The 24,979-nt window shown below is 43.5% G+C and overlaps 1 protein-coding gene across 1 annotated transcript; it reads right to left on the bottom strand.

The window, feature by feature from the left end:
• Nucleotides 1-5,792: 5,792 nt before the first annotated feature.
• sall1a (spalt-like transcription factor 1a) lies at nucleotides 5,793-17,441 on the bottom strand (the record flags this gene model as incomplete). The annotated part of the gene is made up of 3 exons (XM_080514895.1): nucleotides 5,793-7,454; nucleotides 8,416-11,834; nucleotides 17,369-17,441. 3 exons carry the CDS (start codon nucleotides 17,439-17,441, stop codon nucleotides 7,014-7,016), a joined length of 3,933 nt encoding a protein of 1,310 aa, XP_080371021.1. The 3' UTR covers nucleotides 5,793-7,013.
• Between the last annotated feature and the right edge of the window lie 7,538 nt (nucleotides 17,442-24,979).

The following is a 24,979-nucleotide window of genomic DNA, read 5'->3' as shown; positions in this document are numbered from 1 at the left end:
TTTCTTACTTTTCCCAGAGAAGGAAAACAAGCAAGCACGGCCTGGTGTAAAATATTCTCACCACGGACTGATAAACATTAGCTGAAAGCAAAAATAATGAGTTTTGGCTGCGTAAGACCTTGGTGCTGTTAATGTGATGCAGTGGTTAACAATAAACTAGGCCTTTTAGAGGCTTCTTTCCCAGTTGATTGATTAAACATTAACCTGCAGGATCTGGGATATTTCTTATTAATCACAGGTGGCACGGACTTAACCGAGCATGAGGAAGGCATGAACGCAGGCAAGATCCGCAACTGACACTCACCAACATCCACGTGTGTGTGTGAAAACCCGTAATCATAACATATGCCATTTAGCCGACACTTTAATCTGATGAGAGATGCATTTTTAGCACCGAGGGACCTGGTGGGAGTCAAACATCGAAACTCAAGCACTGCAATCGAGTTATACACACACACACACACACACACACACACACACACACACACACACACACACACACACACACACACACACACACACACACACACACACACACACACACACACACACACACACACACACACACACACACACACACACACACACACACACACACACGCACACATCTCCATATCAAACAGAGCATTGTGGGAATTGCCATGACCTAATGCATTTCTTATCTTACATGTGATTACACATTTCACAGAGGAAGCCACTTTGCTTTTGCCTCTGAAAAAAGAAGAAGGGGGAAAAAAAGAAACCATCCAATGAGAAAAACAACTGATTAAAAGGAGTGTGCACTTTTTTTTTTTTTTTTAAAGAGTGGGTGGCAAAATTGTGTGATCCTGGACCAGCAGATATACGACACAGCAGAGACAGACTCCACATCAATGACGCCCCGAAACAGAGCAAAAACCTCCATCAGCCTCCCTTCTGTTTCCCACACTCATTTTCACACTCTCCACTCATGTCACTGAATATTCAGCCACTGTAGCCTTCACTTTGATGTAGCAGTGGATGTGGGTGGTCAGTATCCACAACTACAACCGTCTTCACTTTGAGACTTGCAGCACTCTGAACCTGCCTCTCAAATAGCTGTTTCTCTCACCGTAACCCCGGGTGACGTGTTTTTTTTTTTTTTTTTGCCTTTTAGGCTTTTATGAGAAAATTGACAAAGTAAATATCCTTTCAGCTATTTTTTTCCCCTCCCTTATGAATAATGTACATAGAGACTGATGTACTGCTTCTACAAAAAAAAAAAAGAAAAAAGAAATCAACAGCTTGAGGGTTGTCCCTGCACATCAGCTGTCATCGAGTGATGCGGGTGGCGGTCCTGGCGTGTCGGGGGCTTACGGCAGCACACAGGTGCCCTTTTCACTCCCAGGCCGAAAATGACAAATTCAATAAACTCAAGACATCTCTCGAGCGCACCTATGGAACCAAACACACCTGACAAGCGGCTGAAGGGCTTCTTCCTAGTCGACTATGTAATCCCAACTTGACGTCTCCTCAATATCAATATCTCATTCTACAGCCCAGGAATATCTCTCCATCTCACTAGCATGCTTTGACACTGCGGGAGAGAATAAGAGAGTACGTGTCAGAGGTTGTGGGACTCGAGGTAAGATTGTGACGAGGAAACTGAATCTGTGAGATGACATTAACAGAGAGCGTCCCCCGACTCTGTATGTGTGTGTGTGTGTGTGTGTTTAAGCCCCCGAGCAGACAGGCCTGGCTAGGGTTACCAACCGTAATTCTGATGGTGAAAGGGCTACAATCAGCCTACTTAATCTCGAAGCTGTTCTTTAAAACCAAAGAAAGACGATCTGTCTCCATTCTACTGTACAAAACAGGGAAACATGTGATTCATCTTAAAATGGAAATGCACATTAAATTAAATTTGCCTCCGGGGCCACACAGGACAACCCGTGACTGCCGGTTTTTCTGCGATAACAAAAAAGGTGCTTGTGCTCCGTCAAAAGAGCCAGTCTCATAAACCTACCCTGACCTGAAAAGAACAAACCCTGGACATCAAATTTTAAAGAATTAGCATCACAATGGGCTAAATGTCTCCCTTGTAGTAAAAGCCCAGTAAAATGGGCTTTGCAATTTCAGTGGTGATGATAAACTGGGGGAGACGCCGATAGCGGGAGCACTGTGCGTGAGACAAACCCTCACTGTACGTTCATTAGCATCCCTGAAGGTTCCCAGTCTGACGACGGGGGTAAAAGGGAGCTCGGCGGCCGTTCTGCAAGCATGAGTGCCTTATTAAAGAACGGGCCCGGGGAGCCTCACGTTTGGCGAGTCTGGACCGCGAGGAGCTCACATTAGGGCTCCCACCTGTTTGTCTGGGCACTCCTTTGACACAATAGGTCATGAAACGCAATATGGGCCTGTGCCTCTCTTTCTCACCACACAAAAGGCGAGGAGCGGATGAACTGCAAGATAAATGACCTTGACATTTGGATAGCTTCCAGATTGCTGTGCCATAAAAATAAACCATGCAAAAGAAAAACTCGAAAACCCCTCATAAGTTTGATGCAAAACTTCAACGTAGAACAAAAGCTTCAGGCTTTTGGCAGATGGATATTTCCGAGAAGACTTTGATTGCTCTTCTGTGATAATTGTGAGAGTGCACGGGCCTGTAAAACTCGCCTTCGTGTTTGTACCTACAGAGCGGAGGTCTTGTCTTCCGAGCAGCTGTGTACATGCTGCAGACAGCCTCCATTTTCCACAGGAAGCACGGCGAGAACCACAGGAAGATAAAAGCAGCATGGAGTGGCTGGAGGAAAATGACACAGAACACAAATTAGACTTGTACTAACACAGAAAAAAAACAGTACCATTCCAGACCTTGTTAAGGAGACTAAATTTAGCAAAAAAGACTGCCGGTTACCAACATTTACAGATTAAAGAAAATCAAACTGTGAGAAATACATGATGAATGCTTTAAAGTAAAAAAAAACCCAAAACAAAGCAAAACAGGAGAACAGAAAAAAAAAAAAACCCAGCACAGAGGTATGTTGTTCCAGGAAGGGAGGCCTCTGCGGACGTCCATCACCTGAGAGTGACTGACAGTGTGGGCAGGTGTGACGGCGTATTGGTGGTGGTGGTGGTGGGGGGGGGGGGGGTAGTGAACCGCGGCCTGCTCACCATTGTTCTCGGTGGGTCTTTGATCTCCCAGCGGTAGGCCAGAGCCTCAGCGGGGAGCCCGGGCCCCAGGCTACGGTTTGTATCGACTCAGGAGGGCTGACAGCCCGGTGCAGGAGATTCTAGGGGGGGTGTTGGGAGAGAGGGGGCTCCGGCTTCCCAAGATCGCCTCCATGCAGCTTCATCTCATCCTGACCTGCACGGTGAAGGACAACAGAGGGTATTAGAGAAGAGATTTTAGGAAGTCAAAAGGGATGTGCTTGTTTATATATATATATATATATATTTAAAAATTTTGCTTTTTTGTTGTTGTTGTTGTTGTTGCTTAACCAAAAACACATAACATTTTTGGGAAATATATTTCATAATATGTTAATAATGTAGTTTTTCATTATAAAAAAGGTTCAATTAAGTTTCCCTCAGTGATAAAATTGTTAAAACAATTCAACAGCATAGATTAAAAAAACACATACAATTTGGAATATATAACACATGTACATGAGAACATTTTAAGTCAAGTTAACTAAGACTAGAAACAAATGATTTTATTCTGACTGCGCAGCAGCTGTGCACTGCACACGGCCCTCAGAGCCAAGCCTCTAATGAGCCTTCAAGTGTACAGTAAGTGAATAAGAGGGGCTTACAGCTAATGTTTCTTTACTGATGGCTGCAGTAAAAGGTCGTCAAACCATGAGACTCAACTGATGACAGGAAAACAGGAACATTGAACGGTAACAGAAAAGATCGCCTCCTACATCCAAATGCAGAGGTGTGTGCGCGAGTGCGATACAGTGTGTATATACTGTGCTCCTCCTGTGTGTGTGTGTGTGTGTGTGTGTGTGTGTGTGTGTGTGTGTGTGTGTGTGTGTGTGTGTGTGTGTGTGTGTGTGTGTGTGTGTGTGTGTGTGTGTGGCCACGGAGCAGTGGACGAAGACCCGCACAACCACAATAAATTGTGACAGTGAACAGGGCAGACTTGGGACTGCCCCCTCTTAGTCTGGAGCGATTGTGTTTCAGTGTGTTTGCCCCAGCTCTTCCTGTGGTGCCTCTGTGTTGTGGAGCAAAAAGCCACTGCTGGGAGCCACAGTGGAAGAGATCAATTGTACACATTCCTGCCACCTGAGATTCAAGTGTTTCTGTAATACTGCACAGCTCAATCGATACTTAAGCAGAGGAACAGGAGGAGGAAGAGGAGGAGGAGGAGGAGGAGGAGGAGGAGGAGGAGGAGGAGGAGGAGAGAGCCTCAGTGCATGCTTGGTGGGAGATAAAGAGTGTGTTTACTCCTGTATGTTTGTGCTCCCCACCTGTGAGCAGCCCTCATTAGCAGAAACAATCCTCATCGAGCTTGTATAGAAAAACAAGTACATTATATTATCGGTTAATTCTTCTGAACCCTGTAGTGCTGGAATATAATGGAATTCTATTTTATTTATTTATCAGTCCGTTATTATTATTAATATCATAATATTATTATTATTATTATTATTATTATTAATAATAATAATAATAATAATAATAATAATAATAATAATAATAATAATAATAATAATAATAATAATAATAATAATAATAATAATTTCTAATGGAAGTAAATTAAGTATTTGTTGTAATTGGGCAGAAGCTGGTGTATTTCTTCCTGATTTGAAGGAATCTCTCAGGACGTGCTGCACAAACAGCTCAGGGGAACAGATGTGACTGGTAAAAAGAAAACAGGGACTGTGGGCAAGGATCATTTAGCTCCGTACGTCTTGAAATCTAAAACGTAAATATTGGGAATTTCAGCTTTGTGAAAAAAGCAGCGAGAGAGAGAGAGAGAGAGAGAGAAAGAGAGAGAGAGGAGCGCCGAGGATGCTGGAAGAAAAAAATTAACAGATCCTGTACTGCAGGATGTGCAACGATGTGTTAAATTAAATGCAGCTGTTAAAATAAAAAAAAAGGAGTTGAACTAAAAAAAAAAAAGGGGGGGGGGGGGATAGTAAACGCACGTAAAGCCGTCAGATGCGTGATCCGGATAACCGTGCGGTCGTTGTGACGTCATTCGGAGCTGCTCGGTAATTAATTAGGTCGTCTCGCGCTTAATGAAACGCGTTTTTATTTTATTTTTTTAATTAATCAAAAGCGCAACCAACTCATCAACAGTGCCAATGTTGACATGTTCTCGTTTACCTCTGCTTTTCCTTGCTGTGTTTTCACTTCTTTTTTTCACTTCTTTTTTTTATGACAATGTTATTTGTAAGTTTAGAAATAAATGGCACGAGGGAGCCTTTTCGTTCCTGCGTAAAACGCCTGAAGTCAGCAAGATTCGCGGGATTAAGCATTACTTGGTGATTTCAAGGACTGGCAATGAGGAATTATAACTTTAAAACTGCAATCATTTAAAATTAAAGAGCAGGAAAATTCACACCATCAACACCCCATCCCAGCCTAATTGTGAGAAGGGCCACACAGATGATTTAGAAAAATAAGCATTATTTTTTTTTCAAAATGTATGCTCATATTTCAAAAGATTTTTAGTTTTTAGTGAGAGAAAAAAAAAAGTCAGTCAATTTTCAGTGGTGTGATTAAAAAAAGAGGAAATGAAAGCACACAAACACACAATGTCTCTTTTGGAAAACTGATGTATTTGATTATTAGAGTAAAGAATTACAGTATCTTAGTTGTTAGTAGGTATTAAAGTGTAGAGAAACTGGACCCATAAAGATCTTCCAACTTTCCAAGAAAGTGCATGTAACAGTCCAAAGGTTGTCAAACCCAATATATATTTATATTTATAAAAACACTATCATTTTGTCCCCTGGCGGCCTGTGATGGACTTCTCCTTCTCCTGTGAGCTTTATGTACATTTTTCTTCGTGAGGGAGTTCGTATTTCCACACCTGAACATATTTACAGAAGATTCGACACAGAACGTTTGCACTTGATGTCAGTGAGGATGCTGGGACATAGCAGCAATGTGGGAATCCAGCTGAGAAACTAAAGAAGAATCCTTCTCACTCGATTGGTTTGCTGTTTCCCAATGGAAAAATAAAACCGGAAATAGGCCAGACCCAATGTTTTCCCCCTTTTAGTAACTGTCTTGCTTTCAACAATACCAATAATACAAGCAACAAAGAAAAAAAAAAATAAAAGATTGAAGGGGGGGAAAAATATGGAAGTAAACAAAAGGTAGAAAGTACAATACAACAGAGACTGTAACAACAAAACAAGTTAACACTAAAGAAACCTTTGAAATGTAGCAAACTTCAAAGTTTTGTCTTTCTTAAATAAGATAAAAGGTAAATAACAATTTGAAAAAAAAGGAACTACCGCATCATTTTGTCCCTTGCCTGAAATTCATTGTTTTGTCTTGATGAAGGGAGGTGTGTGTTGGGGGGGGGGGGGGGGGGGCATACAGATGTTAGACCATCTACAGAAGATCACTGTACATTATTTACAGCAAGTCTGTTTGCTTATTACAGGGCTAATGCATCACATGAACATAGACAGTTCGGTTATAGCTACTACAGACAGAAAATAACTTAATGCCAAGGTAAGGTTATCTAACCAGATTCTCTACGTTTTCAAAAGCACATTTTTAAGCACCCATACATACCCATTCTGGCTTTAAAATAAACAAAACCTAACTGTTAATGCTTCCACTTGGTTCCAAGCAAGGTTATAATCACTAATAAATAAGCTCCTTAAAACTATAACATGTACATTGTACAAAAAAAGCAACTTGTCTTCACACTCGTGTTCGTAAAGATTCAATGGCGAGCAAAGCAATTTAGTTGATTTTGTCCCTGTCCAGTTCTCTTCCTTCTTCGCTGTGTGTCAACATATGTGTACAGTATGCCTGGAGGCAAGTCAACGAGTCTGTGCCCAGTGCCAAGGACGTGCGCTCTAGTTAGTGACGATTTCTTTATTGTCCTCCATGAAGCGCGTGAACCGGAAGTGAGCCCCGTTCTCTGTGTTGGCCATTTTCTCCAGACCAGCCAGAGCGGCGTTGGGCTCCGTGCTGTGGAGCTTGTCCAGGCTGCCTGTCAGGCCGCCTATGGGAGAGCTACCTCCATTTCCTAAACTGCCCGACATGGGTGGGATGCCCCCGTTCTGAATGACAGAGATTTCGTTCGTCTTCATGGCCAGCCCGTTAGAGAAGGCCGCGGCGTACTGGTTCCAGAAGCTGGCCGGGTCCCCGTTGCTCGCCCTCGACGCCATGTCTTTCTGGAAGATCTCGGGAAACTTGACGGGGTTTGTGCCCAGGAAGGCCATTGGCCCATCCACAGAGAGCCTGCGGCCACGTCTGGCAGGAGCGCTGTTCCACATGTGTGTGCCCATGTGAACCTAGACACACAGAGAGGAGGGAGGGAGGGGGCGAGAGCGAGGGAGAGAGAGAGAGACAAAACAATGAGCGGGATGAAAATTAGTGATGTTTACAAACTTGGCCGCAAGAGCTGCACATGAGATGATGCAATGGAAAAAATAATAATAATGCTCAACTGTGAATTAAAATAGCTTCACACCCTGCGTGCAGTGAACCAGCGAGCTGTCTGTGCTGTGAGCGGTACCAGCACAGTGTAAACATCCTATTTTGGCAAGAATGATACATGCTGTTTAATTTGAACTGTAATTCACTCATCTCAAAACAGGACCGTGGGGCTAAGGCAAAGAAAATTACCCAGTCCGGTTTTACTCCAGCCAGCATTACAAGAGACAAACCACCGCTGCTCCTATCTTTGCAGGACAAAGAAATCCTAATCCTAGATTATTATTGAAATCTACAAAACTCTCAATTTATGAAACCTTTTCAAAAGAAATCTTGACGAGAAACACACATATCTATTTTAGAATATCAAGCTACAAGCAGTCTACAAAGTATCTCAAATTCCTCTCCGGGGTTTAGGTTTGACCCATTATAACATGGTGAACATTACATTACTTTAAATCCATAAGTTTCTCTGCATGATTGAGCAAGTTTTTCTTAATGATTTAGGCCTGTGACATATTTCTAAGATTCTCTTGTGGAAAAACACTGACTGAGCTCACAGTGATTGCTGATCGCATGCTGGAATTTTTCCCCTGTAATCATATTAGTTGCGTGATTCAGCCTTTCCACTAGGGTAATTTTTTTTTTCTCACAAAGCTCTTTCTTTCATTAATTATACAACATTACCACCTCTTGATTCTTAATGCTCTGACATGCCGTATAAAAACTAAATAGCAGCCTCGAGACTCATTTTTCATTAACATTCTCACGCACAAACTTTTAGAAAACCAACAGCTTTCTGGGTGTTTTGACATTTACCTTGAGGTTTCCTTTGGTGGTAAAAGCTCGACCACAGATGCTGCAGGCGAAGGGTTTCTCCCCTGTGTGGGTTCTCTCGTGGATCTGCAGGGCGCTGGAAGAAGAGAAGCATTTCCCGCAGGTGTTGCAGAAGTGCTGCTTGGGTGTCCTGCGGGGCGGCGCAGCAGAGAGCACCGGGGAAGTGGAGGCAGAGGAGGTGACCAGACCCGGGGGCACATCCTTCTCCATCCTGCTCTCCGGGTGGAGGCTGTGGAGGAAGCCGTTGACCTCGGGTTTGTTGAGAGAGCCAACGGACAACAGGGAAGGGGTTGGGCTGGAGGACAGGCTGGTATTCGATGGCTCAAAGAGCTGTGAGGGAAGGTCTCTCATTTGATGAGTGAGCATGTGCTGCTTGAGATTTCCCTTGGTGGAGAAACCTCTGTTGCAAGCCGTGCAAATAAATGGTCGTTCTTTGGTATGGCTTCGATAGTGAATGTCCAAGGCACTCTGACAAGCAAAGGTCTTCCCACAGATGTCGCAAGACGTGTTCTTGATGGTGCTACGCTCTCGGAAGGGGAACATCATGCCCAGAGAATCTTTTGAGGGATTGACAGAAGTAAGGTCCAGGGCCCCGATGTTGGAAGGGTGGGAGTGCAGAAAGCTTGCACTGGTCTGGTCCAGGGCGAAGGCCCTCTGCTGCCTTTCTTCGAAGCTGGGGGATTTACGTAGTTGTGGCTGCATGCTTGTGGGGGATGGCGCCTGCATGGAGGAGGTAGATTCTGACACAGCTGGACTCCCTGCGCTTTGGCTTTCAACATCCCCTCCAAGAGACGAGGAGTCATTGGTGAGGCAGTCTCCCTCAATGAAGCCATTTGCAGTAGCCTTCAGTTGGCTGCCTTGGAGCTCCTCCATTTCATTATTATGAAGATGATATTGACTGTTCTTCTCTTGCCCCTCGTGGCTCACTGTTTCAAGGGGAGCAGGGGAGTTACATAGACTGTCATGTGAAGCGTCAGCTGACATCGGTGTGTCTGGGACGCTGCTGTCTGGACCCTCTTCCATTCCTTCTACATTGTCATCAGAGAAGTTGTCCAAATCATCAAAATTTCTCTCTTCAAATGAACCAGTGTCAGAGACCATAGACTCTGGGTAGCTCTCTGGCAGAGGGGTGTTGGGGATCTGTCCGCCCATGTGCATACGGATATGCTGCTGAAGAACCACAGCATTTGTGAACTTTTTCTGGCAAATAGGGCAGGAGTGCTGCACTCTAAGTGGAGGCATTGCTCTGTGTACACTGTAGTGGGTCTTAAGATTTCCCTTGGTGGTGAACGCCCTGCCACAGATTTTACATTTGAAAGGCCTCTCCCCAGTGTGAGTGCGATAGTGCATTTTCAGAGCACTTTGGCAGCTCAACACTCGATGGCAGATGACACATTCATTGGGGTCGGTCACCTTTCTGTCAATGTTCTCCACAAGCTGTTGCAGTTTGGAAGTTTCTGAGCCCTGAAGAGGATCCAGGATGCCTCCAAAAGGGAACTTTGCCTTAAATTGATCAGACATAAGAGGCATGAGCGGGTTGGTCATCATGGGTGGGCTGTTGGATGTTGTATACTCGGCAGCGCTTTCTGAAGCAGAGCTCACATTTGTCATGAAGCCTGAGGAGTGGCTGCCTTCTTCAGTTTTTCCATTTGAGGTAGGCAAAGTTGCACCTTCACCCTCTGCCGACACTCCATCATTACTTTTTCCTGAAGGCTCGGCAGCACCTGAGTCACTCTTTGCAGTAACGGAAGGGCTCGTTATGGCTATCGAATGATCTTCTTTCTTAATGAAATGTGGCAGGTTCGGTATGGTTGGTGGCAGCAGCATGCCAACTGACGACGTCAGAGTAGGCAACACTGGCTTGCTGTCCAGCCAGCTGGTGACAGGTTTCTCAGGGGGCATCGACATGCCGTAGGGAATGCCAGTACTCGTTGGTATGTTGTCTAAATGCTCAGGAACAGGGTAGGGGTTCATTTGGATGTGAGGATACTTTTCTTTATGACGCTGAAAGTGCACCTTCAGGTTACCACGGGTCGAGAAGCGGTTGCCACAGATATTACACTTGTATGGTCTTTCGCCAGTGTGAGAACGCAGGTGTATTTGCAAGGCACTGTCACTCCCGAACACCTTGCCACAAAACCTGCACTTATGTTTGAAGAAAGCTTCGTCGGTGCTGCTCTTATGCTCAAATGAAGTGACATTTGGCGGCTTGCCTTTCCTCTGCTGGGCCAAAGCTGCTAAAGAGTTGAGGTCCTCCACAGTGGTGCCAACACTCGGCAATGAGCTGGAGAACATGGGGTTTCCAGGTGGGGGCTGAGGTAGAAGGGGATTTACTGCAGAGCTTAGCAAGCTACCTATTCCAAATGCTGGCGTTGATGACTTAGCTAGTGAGGAGTTGCTTAGCTGAGAGTGAAGGCTACTCATATGGCCCGGCCTCTTGTCAGAGGACTGTGAATTGACTGTTGATGGCCCTAGTGTGGTGATGCTCTGAGATGTCTCACTGCTGTTTGGGTTGGACTGAGGTAGCTGCGCTGCTGCAGCCAGCTGCTTTAGGCTGCTAATACTGGCTGACTGACTGGCCAGGTTCTGCGCTAGGCCCGCGGCTGCAGCCAGCTGTTGGGAGAGATGAGAGCTGAGTGTGGTCAGAGGGCTGGCAGCAGGCCCCATTGTGCCCGGAGCAGTAGCTGGGGGCACCTGCATTTCCGGGGACTGGGAAGCCAGCAGCAGTATCTGATGACGAATCTGCTCAATAAGCTGCAGCTGGTGGATCTGTTGCTGTTGCAGGGCAAGGAGCTGCTCCATTAGGGCCGGCACTGCCACCCTGGGGCCTCCAGTAGAACGGTTCTCTTGGGAGAATTGGGCCACAGCCACTTTGGTGCTCTGCAGATTTTCAATGATGACATTGCTGTTGATCATGGAGAAGTTCCCCAGTTCAGTGAGGTTACTGAGCTGAGGTAGGGAGGCAGAGGTTGCTGAAGTACCTACTGCAGGGCCAGAAGTGCTCCTGCCAACGTGGCTGCTCACTGTATTGATGGGACTCCCGCTCTCTGTGTGGCTGCCTTCCTCCTCATGGCCGCTGCTCATTCCGGAAACATCCACGTCCATGGATTCTTCTTTTTCAAGAGCGTTAGGCTCTAAAAGGTCACAGCACTCGGTTTGATCAATGCTGTTGGCCGTGTCATTCATCTGGTCATCGGGATTATGGGGAGGAGACCCAGGCGAGAACGTTCCCGCAGGGGAGGCGGGATTCTCGTTAACTATCAGGACTAACTGATTCTTAGTGCAATTCTTCTGGTGCTCCTCAAGTTCTGATAGTTCAAAGAACTCAGCACAACATCTGCTGCAGACATGGGCGTCAGACTCGTTGCAGGGGGGGTCCTCAGAGCAAAGTTCTGTGTCCCCTGAAAAAGAGGAAACAGAGGATTAGCGATTAGAAATGTCTTGCAGCTGAAGAAGCAGCTTTATCTCCTCAAATTCCATTGTTGTTAATCTTAAGTTAATCAGTTTTACACTCATCCTTTTGATGTGTTCACAAAAACAACGATCGAAAGGCAACAATAAGCCAAAAGAAATGAGAAAAGGCCTCATTCAGTGCAGTGGCTTCTGAAACATGATAAGAGGGGATACAAAATCAATGAGAACTACTCAAATATTGCTTAAAAGTGATCTTTCAAGATGTACATCTGGGTTTCATCAGCCTGACCAAAGGTAATCATTTTCTCCAGATAATCCATCAAAATATAGAATAGAGTGAAGTGAGGACATTGGGCCTTAATGAAATTTCATAGAAGGGCATTGATTTCCTATATTCCATGCCCTTCAAAGTCGGCTTGTCCACTCGGCGTAAATCAAGCATTTGAAGGACTTATTAGACTTTCAATTTGCTGTCAACTTTGCTCATTTTCAGCCAACTATGGGCATCTTGGACAGGTTATCTATGTCACTAAACTAATTTGTATCCACTCAGCCTGCAATCACAGTGAGACATGAACAACCAAGCCTGTGGCACCCAGACTGCTGCATGCACACACTTAACACAACAAAGCAGAATTAAAAAAAAAAAAAAAAAAAAAAAAAAAAAAAGGGAGACAAATGAACCGAGATGAAAACTGTTTTGAAGCAAACTGCTGATGTAATGCAGATTCAAAGTGATTCGCTGTGATTTAAATGCTCATATAAAGGAGCAATGTATTTTCAGTTCACTCCACTTAGAAACTGACCCAAAAATGATCACTGAAAGAGATATCATGAGGACTAAACCAGAATAAAACACAATGAAAGAAGAAAAAAAATTGTCAAAACTAAAGAGTAGGCTGGTACAAAAGGATGAAGGCATCACAAACTTCTCCGAAACTGACAAAACTGGATGCACCGGCTCACCGGACAAGTGACGTGAACACAGCAACTTCTCTCGTTGAATTAAAATTCAAAATTGGGAAACCAGCTTCCAAATTCACAGAGATACTGGGTTTTTCTTTTTTCTTTTTTAAACGTTCTGTTTATATAAACAGGACAAGTCAGCGAGCAAGCAAATCAAGACGACACCCTGCTCCCAGAACCACCGCTGTGTTCCAGACTTTCCTTATTCACTTCCCTCTTTGTCACACTAAAATCTCACTATTTAACATACACGGTGATTTACAAATTGCATTTCTCTATGAATCCCTTTCATTGTGTTTCTGGCCCCTTCAACACTTTCATCAGGGCCAAGAATTCATTTGCAAATGAAACCCAGAGAAGTGCAGCCCTGCCCCACAGAGAGACAGGATGCCTTCCCATTGTTTGCGCAGCATGGGAGCGGCGGGGATCGTCGGCGCAGCCTGGCCCTGCTCATCTCAGCCGACTCAAAGCAGATCCTGTTTAATTCAGGGATTATCTCCCTCAATGTTTCTCCGCTCAGAGACATCAGATAACGCAAAGTTGCCATGACAGTAAACCCTGGCCCTCACACCACCAAACCATGCAAACAGGGAAGACTCAACTTTAATGATAACTTTTCATGTTAACCCCCCTCCCTCCCCCCCCCACCCCCACCTCTCTCTCTCTCTCCCTCCTTTCCTCCACCCGCCTGCCTGCTGCACTCTGAGCGTCAATTTAGAAAAAGTGTGTTTGATTCATAGTGTGAAAAAAAATTCAATAAAACACCTTTTTTTCCTCTTTTCTTAAGGCGGGCTGTACAAAAACAAGTGTGAAGAAAATTCAATCATATGATGGTGAGAGGGATGGAAAATATGAGAGGAAAAAAAAAACTTTTGTCTTACAAACTTCTAGAAGATACTGAGTTAATAAATATGTTCGTTTGCACTTACGCATGCACACACACACAAAAAAACAAAACAATACATGACACACCATGTAAACAAAAGATGTGAAAAAATAGCGTAAATTGAAATTGAATAATTTCTGCCGTTAATTTGCATGTACACTGTCTCAATAGATAGAGGGTGAGATTAATTAAAACAATTCCCATATAAATATTTTACAGTAGAAGCACTGAAAAATCTCCCAAAAGTTTAAATAACTGTGTTTAGAATGTAAATGTAATAACTTTAAAGCTGTAATGACACTTTTAGAAAATAAACAAAAAATTTAAATACATATAACTTATTAGCCTGAAAATGATGGAATTTTATGTTGCTAGTACGTTGTGCAAAACATTTTCATCCAAACATTACAATATCTTCCACAACTCCATCTGAAGTTTGGAATCTGAGAGCAAAAAAAAAAAAAAAAAAAGATAATTCCCTTACAGATGCAAACTCATTTTATCAATAACATCAGTGTTTACACGGTCACTAAGCTGCCCTTTAAGCCCTGTAACACAATGCCTTTACTTTACTTGTTGAGAGAAAGAAATGCGCAAAAGTGAATCAATGCATCGCTTCAGATCCACTGTCCACATAAGAGTAGCATAGAAACAGCACAGATGCTAGCATTAGGCTTAATTCCCAAAATAGCAAGGATTAACGTCGAATTAAATTTAAGATAAAGTCAAGCCGGTATGAAGGAGTCTGGAAAACTTCAGTAGAGTCTATCAAAAGCACAATGTAAGCAGTGCACAGGGCGACAGGGTTTGGGAAAAGACAAAAGACAGCGAGAGGACAGAGGAGCGGCTGGAAGAGGTTGACCAGCGTCCGACTGGCAGGAAAGTGAAGATTAGTCAAAAAAAAGTTGACGGAGAGATTTGAGAGTTCCTACATTATTTTTTTGGCACGGGGGGCCCGTCTAGGAGCCTCTTGACACTTGTAACTTCAGGAGGGTTTCTGCTCACACCGTCTTCCAGCCCACCGAACACTAGATTGGGGTTCCACTAAAACGCTGCCGTGGTCCCGGACAACACTCACAAGCTCTGCCCTGGTGACACGGTTAAAGCTTGAGGGGAGGGAAGAAGGCGAAGCAAGTCCTCCGGGCTACACCTAGACTCGCACCACATAAACACTGGCCAAATGACAAGCGGCTGCACTCTTGTGTTTGCGAGGGAACAACAAGAACAAAAAAGGGGGGCTGCCCTGCCAATCTCCACTCTAGGAGGGCCACTCTGATAGGGCGTGAGGGGACGGCCACAACATTGATAAGGCCCCACAGTCACACGCACACACACAAACGTTTGAGTGAACAACACCGAGGCCTTGCTGGGCCGCCTGCAGCTCTGATCAGCAGGGTCAATGGCGAGGCAGAGTGGAACACACTGAGCCCTGAACTCTGATCACCTCCACACAGAGGGACACAGGCAAAGGTTAAAACAGCTCAACATCCCACCCTCTGTGGCTCTCGCTCCGACCTCCCAGGAACCAACGGCCCTCAGCATCACTGACACACAGCTCCACACAACCACTTTGTCTTTCGCTTCCGGCTCACTAAAACTCTCCAGAAGACCTTTATTTTGAACACTGCCTCAGTTAAAATACCCCCCAAACGTAGAGACAACAAGTCCCCATCGCTAGCGCGCGCACACACACACACACACACACACACACACACACACACACACACACACACACACACACACACACACACACACACACACACACACACACACACACACACACACACACACACACAGCTTCTGCAAAGGTGTCACCATGTGTTGCACACAAGTGAGAAACACACACACTGCCTTCTGCAGTCTGCAAGGTTCAATGACAAATGTGACTCTACATTACTTCCATTTTATTAGGTTTAAAAGAAAATTGCAGGGAAAAAAACACCACAGAAGACTTATTTTTGCAGTTATTACAAAATTAATTAAAAAAAAATCCACTTGAAATGAGCTGGATATAATTTTTCGACATAATCTTTTCAGATGATCTGCTGCTGTTTTCAGGCTGCAATAAACCTGATGTACAGCTGAGGATTTTTACACATCTGCTACATTTATAAGTCAAAACTAACACGCCTTACATTCTACTTAACGTTGTAATGCAGCTCTAATCAATTCAAATATTTGGGGTAAATTAAAACAATTTTAAAAATGTAATGTTTTGATTTCAAAATTTGACCACATTGTATTGCAGTAGGAAGTTTAAACTCCTCCACTTTAACTATTTTCCAAACACAGTAAAAATAAATAAATAGATAAGCCATTTTCCTGGAGGTCAGACTTTGATTAAAAAAACAAAACAAAAAAAAAACTCGGTCAACTAAGATTCACGCCGCAACGTCACGTCCTTTAACGAAATTCTGTGGTTTTCTTGTTTTTTAACACTATGATCACACGCAAGTTTTAATCTATTTTTCTATAATATCATTTTTTAAGCGACATAAATTAATCATCTCAGATGTAACTGTAACTTTAGTGTGTTTTGCTGGCATTTTGAACTTCAGAGTCTCCCAGTTCTGCACATCTCGATGCCACTTTGTACAAACTCTTGTCACCTTTTAGGCACAACGTTACTGTTCAAAGCAAACGAACACATCTCCAGAAAGATATTTTCAAAAACTAACATTACTCGCGATGTTTGACTGCATAAAAGTAGGGAAGTGAAAACGAAAAGGCCAATTTTACGCATCTCTGATTTAAATGATAAAATTGGTTTTGCGATTAAAAACAAACTAAAATAACCAGAGGTTGAATTCTATCTGTGCGGCTTCGTGTGTGTTTTAATCAATGAAACGGAATTTGTTTTTGCCGTGTGTGTAAATCTAAAAAAAGTGCTATAGATGGGTAAACTGCGGAGATTGTTTCGTGATCTGGGAAACGTGTTTATTCGTTGACGCACTTTGGATGAGTCTTATTTATAATCCGACACACAGCAAATGTTTGACCAAGTCCCGAATTTTACTTAAGACAGGGGAAAACCAAACGGTTTGACTTCATATTGTCGGACTGGAGCGGAGAGGACAAGCGGGGATGTGCGAGTCCCGGACCCAGGAAAAAGTTGTGAGTCGCGGGCAGGAGCGACAGTCTGGACCATGTCGACGCAGCGAGAGCTGCCGCTTGTCGCCGGGAAACCTCCGCAAGGAGCGGAACTACACCGGCTGCTCACCACGGAGGAGGTTCAACTTCACTTTTCAACACGATTGTGGTTAAAGTTTAACTCGAGACGGGGTTTAAAAAAACCAAACAAAAACAACTAAAAAACTTTAAATACACAGGCGCGCGAGAAGCGCAAAACTGGAGAAATCCATCCTTCTAGTTTCGTTATTTTCATTAACTTGGTCATCATTTAAAACTTAAGAGGTGGGAACGACTTTTTATTCCCTGAAAGTTCTTCTGGATTATATTTTGCACTCAAATCAAGTAAATTTTAATAAAAAAAAAATCTTGACGCATTTGTGAGAAGTTGAAGTGATTCGTAAAGAAACGTGTCAAACAACGAATAGTCTGAAACCTAAATCAAAGTAAAGCTGCGAGAATCGTTGGGAAAATAAAACCCAAGAAAAAGTGTGAGAAATCCCCGGTGCTTGGATAAAAAAGAGGTTTACTTGGACTCACCATTGTGCTCCGATAAAGGCAGATGAGGGTCGGATTGGAAGTGTTGCGGCTTCGCTTGTTTCCTCCGCGACATGCTGGCTGGCACATCAGCAGGCAAAGAATAAAAAAATGACTACAAAACCCTCTCAAAAAATTACGTAAATCGAGCCCATCCACCGCGCATGTGCCCCGTTATGATTATCAATAATGCTCTGCGATTAATCATACGGAGGGCTTCTTTGAAAGGCGATTGGCACCTCGCCAGCCCCCCTCCTATTCAAATGAAGTCTCTTTAATCAATTAGCTCCTGATTTGCTGGGGACTCTTGTCTCTCTCTCAGCTCCCACCCAATGAGTTGATCCGGATGGGGAAGAAAGGCTGGGTTTTCCAAACTCCCTTTAGATACGGTTTAACCCCTTCTGTTAGCCGAGTCAACGCTTATCTCGACCGCTACAGGGGAATGTCAGCGTCTCGAGTCCGTGCCTGCGTGTATCTTTCAATCTCGCACATTGATCAAGCAGCGATCACAGTTTTGTCTCTTTTTTTTTCTCTTCGTCTCCTCTCTCCTCCTCTCCCGTAGATGCGGACTGAAAACCTCCCGAGATCTCCGGCCAACTTTCTTCTCTCGGTAAACTCGGTGTCCGTGCGTCCCTCCTGCGCTCTCGCGTCAGGATCGCTGCACTTCAGCTCTTGTTGTGTTGTCGCGCGCGCCGTCACCGACTCTCTGGAGACTTTCAAACGAGGATCCCGGTGCGCCAAAACGCGGCGTCTCGCGCGGGCATGTTCCGCGTGTGAACGGCACCGGCACGCGTTCCCAGAAGTCCACGGCGCGATCCGACGTCCCAATCAGTTTCATTTGATTATTATTAGTAGGTTGAGGGGGTTAGTTACTAACACGTTTTCATCACACTGTGCGTTCTGCGAATAAACAAACTTTGAGGGCCCGTGCGGCACTGGGACAAATGTGGAGCCCGGCCCATCCCGGATCTGATTGGTCACCGTGCTGTTCAGTCACTCCACCATTCACCTCCACCTCCTCCCTCCCTCTCTCCTCCCCCCCCCCTCACCGCTCTCTCGCTCCCTCTCTCTCACTTTGCGCACAGCAGATCCAAACGCTTTGTGCGCGCCGGGATGATCAGTGGCAAAGACAGCGGACTGACAGGAGTCTGTTCATCTGGATAGAAATAAATAAAGCTTTTAATTTATTTTTTTTTACAGAACATTTTTTTTAACCCAATACCTCCTCACCCTACACCACGGCGACGCACCAAACTTTCAGTTCAAGAATTGATTTTGTAGAAGAATAAAACGTGACTTATTTATATTCATAATCACAAACAATGGGTTGTTTGTCCGATAAAAAAAATATAGCGAGTGTTATTAAAAACGATTAAAAAGATTATTGAAAGGACTTATTGATGCGTTTGTGTTTGTACAATGGCTACATTTTCAATACAGTGAAAATGATCTAAATATTTCTGCAAAACTATGTCTTGATCAAATCTGTAAAAAATTAAGAGCATGCACACACTGCGTATTATTATTATTATTATTATTATTATTATTATTATCGTAAATAATGCACTAACAGGGGTGCGCCTTTTGGTTGGGATGTTTTAAGAGGGCAAGAGGTCCCTCAGGAGCTCGATGTGAGTCGCTGAGTCCAGTAGATTTATTACCTGAAAAAGATAAACGAAGCTTTCAGTCGGTCTGATTTTGAGAAATGAAGATAATAATGTTACTATAGGTGATGCCTCGGATGCCATTATTTTTCACTGAATATTTAAAGAGCAGCTGCGGGCTAGATGGATCTGGTCCTCTCTTGTGTCAGCTATCTTTTAGTTCCGACTAGCCTTACTATTTACTTATTCATGAAAAAAGGAAAGAGCAAGGGGGGAAAATCAAATACCTCTGATGGCCCTGAGTGATCTTCTTTATCAATGCGTTATGGCAAAATAATTAAACAACGCATATATGTTTTAAACGGGAACATATTTTGGGGGGTATTGATATATGTCTGAAGTGTATTAAGAAAAAGAAAAAAAAGAAAAACCTGGGCAGCCCAATCGAAATGTGAGCTGTGAGTAACAAACTCAAACAGCAAATGATCGTTAATAGCGGGAGAGAAAACGTGTGTGTGTGTGTGTGTGTGTGTGCATGCATGTGTGTGTGTGTGTGTGTGTGTGTGTATACGCGTCGTTAAACAGCCCATGCAATTATGCGCACCAAACTTGAAATTGCAGGGAGAGGAAAAAGGGGTCTGCAATATTGTAATGTCCCGGGTGGGAAAATCAATGGGCAGTTAATTGACGTGAGTGTTGGTGTGAGATTGTAAACAGGGTGATTTGCAGCCCAGCCGAGCGGGAGACGTTTTAAATGAGATTCACTCGGGACGGTGAGGATACAGTGTTAACAGTCTGGGGGGGCTGAATGACAACGGCGGAAGAAGTTTGATAAAACTCAGAGCCAGAGACTCAGAAAGTTTTGAACCTTCACTTCAGATGATCCAGCCACACGTGTTGCGTCACGTTTTGATGATAAAATATTCCATGAAATGATAATCAATTAAAAATGCAGAATTTAAGCAACGTTCTGGGGATCGTTTAGGTAATAATTAAGATTTTATTTAAAATTGATTTATGTATCAAAATGTACATTAAAAAATAAGCCTAGAAAATCAAAAAGTGATATTATCCAACCAGTAGCTGATTGTCAAAATTTTATTTTCTGTCTTAAGTGACGGAACTCTTATGCGCATAAAAAGTGCGCATTAGTCCGTGACGCACGATCAATGGCAGCGCGCCCGGCGTGAGAGACAGGGTCCGGCCCGTGGAACCATCACTCACTATTATCACCGACACGTCCCGATCGATCATACAGCGCAGCAACACCGCGCGTTTGTCCGCATAATGTGATAGTTAACGTGGGGAATCTCCTAAACACGGAGTTGTTAGTGATCCCCACTCAGTGGATTTGTAACCAGAAAGAAGACGCCTCCCCCCCCCCACCCTTTCCAAACACGCACACACTCCCACCACCTCAGTGAGTGTGTGTGTGTGTGCGTGTGTGTGTATGTGTGTGTGTGTGTGTGTGTGTGTGTGTGACAGTATTCAACACGTGGTGGGTTGCTATTCACAGTCCTGCTCTCTGCTCAAAAGAGATGCACAAAGAATTACAACTAGCTGGATCAGGCCTTCATCTAGGTCAGCTGCTCTTGTGTGTGTTCACAAAGATGCACTATGGATTCCAGTGTGTATAAGTGGATGCCCCGCAATTAGATGTGTGCTTTTCACAACATGAGCGAAAAAAAAATACATCTTTATTGTAAAGTAAAATTACCTATTTAGGAAGAAATACCAAAATAATAGCCAAATGTGGCATTTTACAGTTGCTGACCACACTCACTTCATTTATAGTGTTTTATGAAATTAAACGTAAGTATTTCGATGACATCACTTACTTTATTTAACAGTATGTGCTGTAGCTGTTGACCCCCATTGCTCCTGACACAAATATCAAGAAGTGCACGGCCTTATCTGACGTCTTTCGAAAGGATTAGGAGCTTGATTAAAGGGATTGTTGTAAGCTGGCCTCATGCTCAAAGAAATAAAGAAATAAGGCCACATTTCCCTTGTATCGAGTCACACAGTGTCACTGTATGAGTGTTAATGACACTGTGCCGCTTGGCTCATGAATATAAATGCAGTGACTTACTGCGACAAATTATTTTACTGTTTTGAATTTCTAAATCACTTTAACACCGCAGGTAAGTCATTTACATATTCTACATTTGTTTTTAAATTTGAATCACATCCTTAACAAAAATGTATTCCTGCTTTTCCTTGGTCACACCTTCTTGTGTAACAGACACTGTAAGTATATGTATTTGCAGAATGAAGATGAAATTAATGGGCCCTGTGTATAATCAGATTGCAGGATTTAGAAGGTCTGTTTTGCCACTAAAGAAATCCCACTGAAAAATCGCCCGCATTAAAATTCAGTACCTGCAACAGCAGAGAATAGCCTCCATTAATTAAGAGATCAAACCCTTTCTATTGTCCCCGCGCAGCCCTGCCACCACTCGTCCCGCAGATTGTCTTCCCCCCATTGTGCCCCCTGACAACTTCCTGCAGCATCACGCGATATCAATGGGCCGTGTTTGTTTTTACATTATCTCAGCTGCAGTTACAGACACCCCCTTTCAATCCCGTCCTGTTGCAGGGAGAACAAGCAAACATTGGAGGGTGTCACGGAGGTGCTGGAGGTCACAGGCACATCACACACACAAGTACGCACACGCACGCACCCAAAGAGGGTGTTACTTTGCATGTGGTAGAGTCATCTCCCATGCAAGCAAACATTGGAGTAAGTGGGTGTGTGTGTGTGTGTGTGTGTGTGTGTGTTTGTGTCTGTTCAGGTACAAATGTACAAATGTTGTCAGACTTGTGCTTCACTTGTTAGAGAGATGAGCTGCTCTGCAGCGTCCTGCTCACTGTAAACAAAGTAAACTCAAACAAAAATCCACACCCTGTTGTAGAACTTACATAATAGCTTATTTCTGTTCTCAAAAATATAATCTAAATCTATTAGAAGTGCAATTATATTTCAAGTCCTGATAACAGCAACATTTAGTTTTTTAGCTATTTAGCTAAGCCAGGCAGTCGTTAAAAGGTGTGAAAGTTTGACATAAGTACAAAAATTATTTCAATAACTTTCATGGTGAAAAACCAAAGAGAAACTATGCTTGTTATACTAAATGTAATAATTATTATTTTATGTTTTTATGGTAATTAGGAAATGGTGTGAGCTTTCACTCTTACTTCCACCATTCGCTCTCCATTTTTTAAAAAATGTGAAATTATAAAGTCCTTTTTAAATAAATAATTCAATGGATATTAATAATTGGTAGACACTGTCAAAAAAAAATAAGTATCAAGAATAAGCATCAAGCTGAAAATAGGACAATTTGACAAAAGCTTTGGATGTTTCAGAGTGATTGACTAACTTTTTGATATTAATTCAAATATCACTTAACACAAAATGATGAATTATATAAATATGACTACACTAAAACAAACAGAAAAAAAATATGAGGTGCTGTGTCATGTCACACTGAAATACAATGTCCTGGTTACTGCTGCTAACCTAGTTGATACTAAGATGTACTTACGTACATTGAGTGTTTGAGAGCAAATTAAAGACAAAAAATGGAAGTGATAACCAGATAGTTTTTCCTTTCAGTAAAAGTACAAAGGTTTAAAACCAATAGGAGTCAATGTACAAATGCAATTCCTAATGTTAAAGACTATATATTAACATAAATTAATTACTTGCTGTCTGCTTCCTATATGATCACAATTTGAACATGCAAAGCATAATTAGCAAAACATACAATGAACTTAATCAGAAATTACTCAAAAATATTTATTTTAAAATAATACACAATGTGGAAGTATATGTGAGCATAATTACTGAGTAAATATATACTTTTGTATATGTTTTTTAAATGTACTTTTTCTGCCTGTTCATGATGATCAAACATACACCGAGTCACAATTACAACCTTTAAATCCTTCAGTTGTTATGAGACACATTCTCATTAAGCGATCTGGTTAAACATGCTCGCTTGAGTTGCATTGACGAGAAACACCGTGGCACCGGGCGACCACCAAGGCACCGACTCCAGCTCCTTGGTCTTCTTGAAAAACACAGTCTGCTTTCATATGACATTGACAAATGATATTTGGACGCTTAGGTGGTTAGATGTTTCGCAGAACAGAGCCGGATTACACTGACACACATCACTAAAGACTGCAGGCCAGAGAGGAACCAAACACTGCACACATCTTGAAGAGATTACCGACATCGCCCCCTGAAAGCTGAGTGTTTATGTATTTTTTTTTTTTTTTTTTTTAAGAACCTGGAAGCAAAACTAAAAATTACCCATCGAATTATCCCAACGCTACTTCACACGCTCGTAAACACAGGACGTACAGAAGACGAACGGGGCGGCGTCCGCGCCGCGGCCCGTGAGAGCCACCGCGACCACGCGAGGCGGCGGCGCCGCGCAGGTGACCGCCGTGCCGGCAGACGCGGCACGTAGAACGAGAGCAACAACACGCACGTTCTTACAGTAAACACACCCACGAGAAGCTGAGGCGTATCAAGTGGTTTATTCGCCAGCGACTCTGGGCACAAGATGTTTATCAACTGCCGCCAGACAGCTGTGCTCGTCGGCCAGCAGTTAACTGCGTCTCAGACAGCCCCTTATTGCTATTGATAGTTAGCATCAGTGTCCTGGCTGAGAAATGGGGCTGCTATGTGCAAACACAAGCTATTGATCTGCAGCCTGTCCCTGACTGGCCTGCAGCTCCAGAGGGATGGGAGCGCAGGCTGGGCGGAGCCTGCAAGACGCTGCCCAGACTCACTGTCTGGCACCTGTGAGGAAGCTACTGGTGGGGCAGCGCCCGCTCGCCGCTGAGCACTCTGACATGGAAACATTATTCCGAAACTGACGAGGAGGACGCAACAATATCACATTTTCAATTAAGATCAAAGAAAAATGTGACTTCTGACAAAGCTCCACGGCTTCTTGAAACAATTACGTTTATCCAACAAGAAGATCCAATTCAGAACAAGTTTGTTGTTTTAACTCACTCTGCACTGTGGACATTGTTAAGGGCATTACGACATCGTGGATTTTCATTTCACTCACAAAAATATGTCGAATGAATTCATGAAGCTTCATCAGCACTTTATTTGACACTCACTGAAATACTTTGGGAATGGAAAAAAATAAACCTCATAAAGTAATTCAGGGAGATTATTGCAGTTAAATACAAAATACCAATAGTCCACTAAGATTTGATATGAAATCTTTGTGTGTTTACATAGTAGAACATGTTCGGTGCAGAAAAACGTTCCTTGACGAGGCTCCTGAGGCATCCTTCTGAAAACTGACGCACCGTTTTGATGCACATCTGATCAAAGAATGTTACTATTGACACTATTGATGTGCCACGTATTGATATTTTAACTTCTATTCATTCTTTCCTGTGTGGGGCTATTATAAGATACCCCCCCGAGCTAAATAAAGTATTTCTATTCTATTTTATTTCCAACTCTTTTCCCATGCTGCCGTGGAAAAGCATCAATCAGATTCCCTATAGGAGGGAGAGACATTTTACACAGATCCATGTGTCTGTCGTGCACATTATTGTTAGTTTAGAAGTACATTTTGCCAAAAAGGCAGAGGCCCTTTAAATTAATGCCTTATTTGGTGGATAAAATGACGAAACTGGCCGGATTAGAGTCATTTACTTTGCTTGACTTCCGTTTTGAAAGCTCCCGGCTGCCAGCGGGGCAATACACGACATGGCCACTCCAGCATGCCCTCTGCTCCTCCAGCCCTCCGCCATATTCTCCTATAAAGAGGGCAGCGCTAAATATGACGCCTCTCAATCCGTAATTGCTCTTTAAAACCAGGACAAACACACATTTGACTGGGCTGAGGTTTCAGCGGTTGAGAGATCGGCAATCTGCTGAGGAAGGACGGCGTGCGGGCTCGATGTGAGGTCCTCTCGCGTGTTGACATGTGCGTTCTTCAGCTCCCTGCGACCGCACCAGTACAAG

Source organism: Blennius ocellaris (genome assembly GCF_963422515.1).
Source record: "Blennius ocellaris genome assembly, chromosome: 1".
Taxonomy (NCBI): Eukaryota; Metazoa; Chordata; class Actinopteri; order Blenniiformes; family Blenniidae; genus Blennius; species Blennius ocellaris.
Note: the sequence above shows the minus strand (reverse complement) of the source record. Positions and strands in the feature narration are given on the sequence as shown.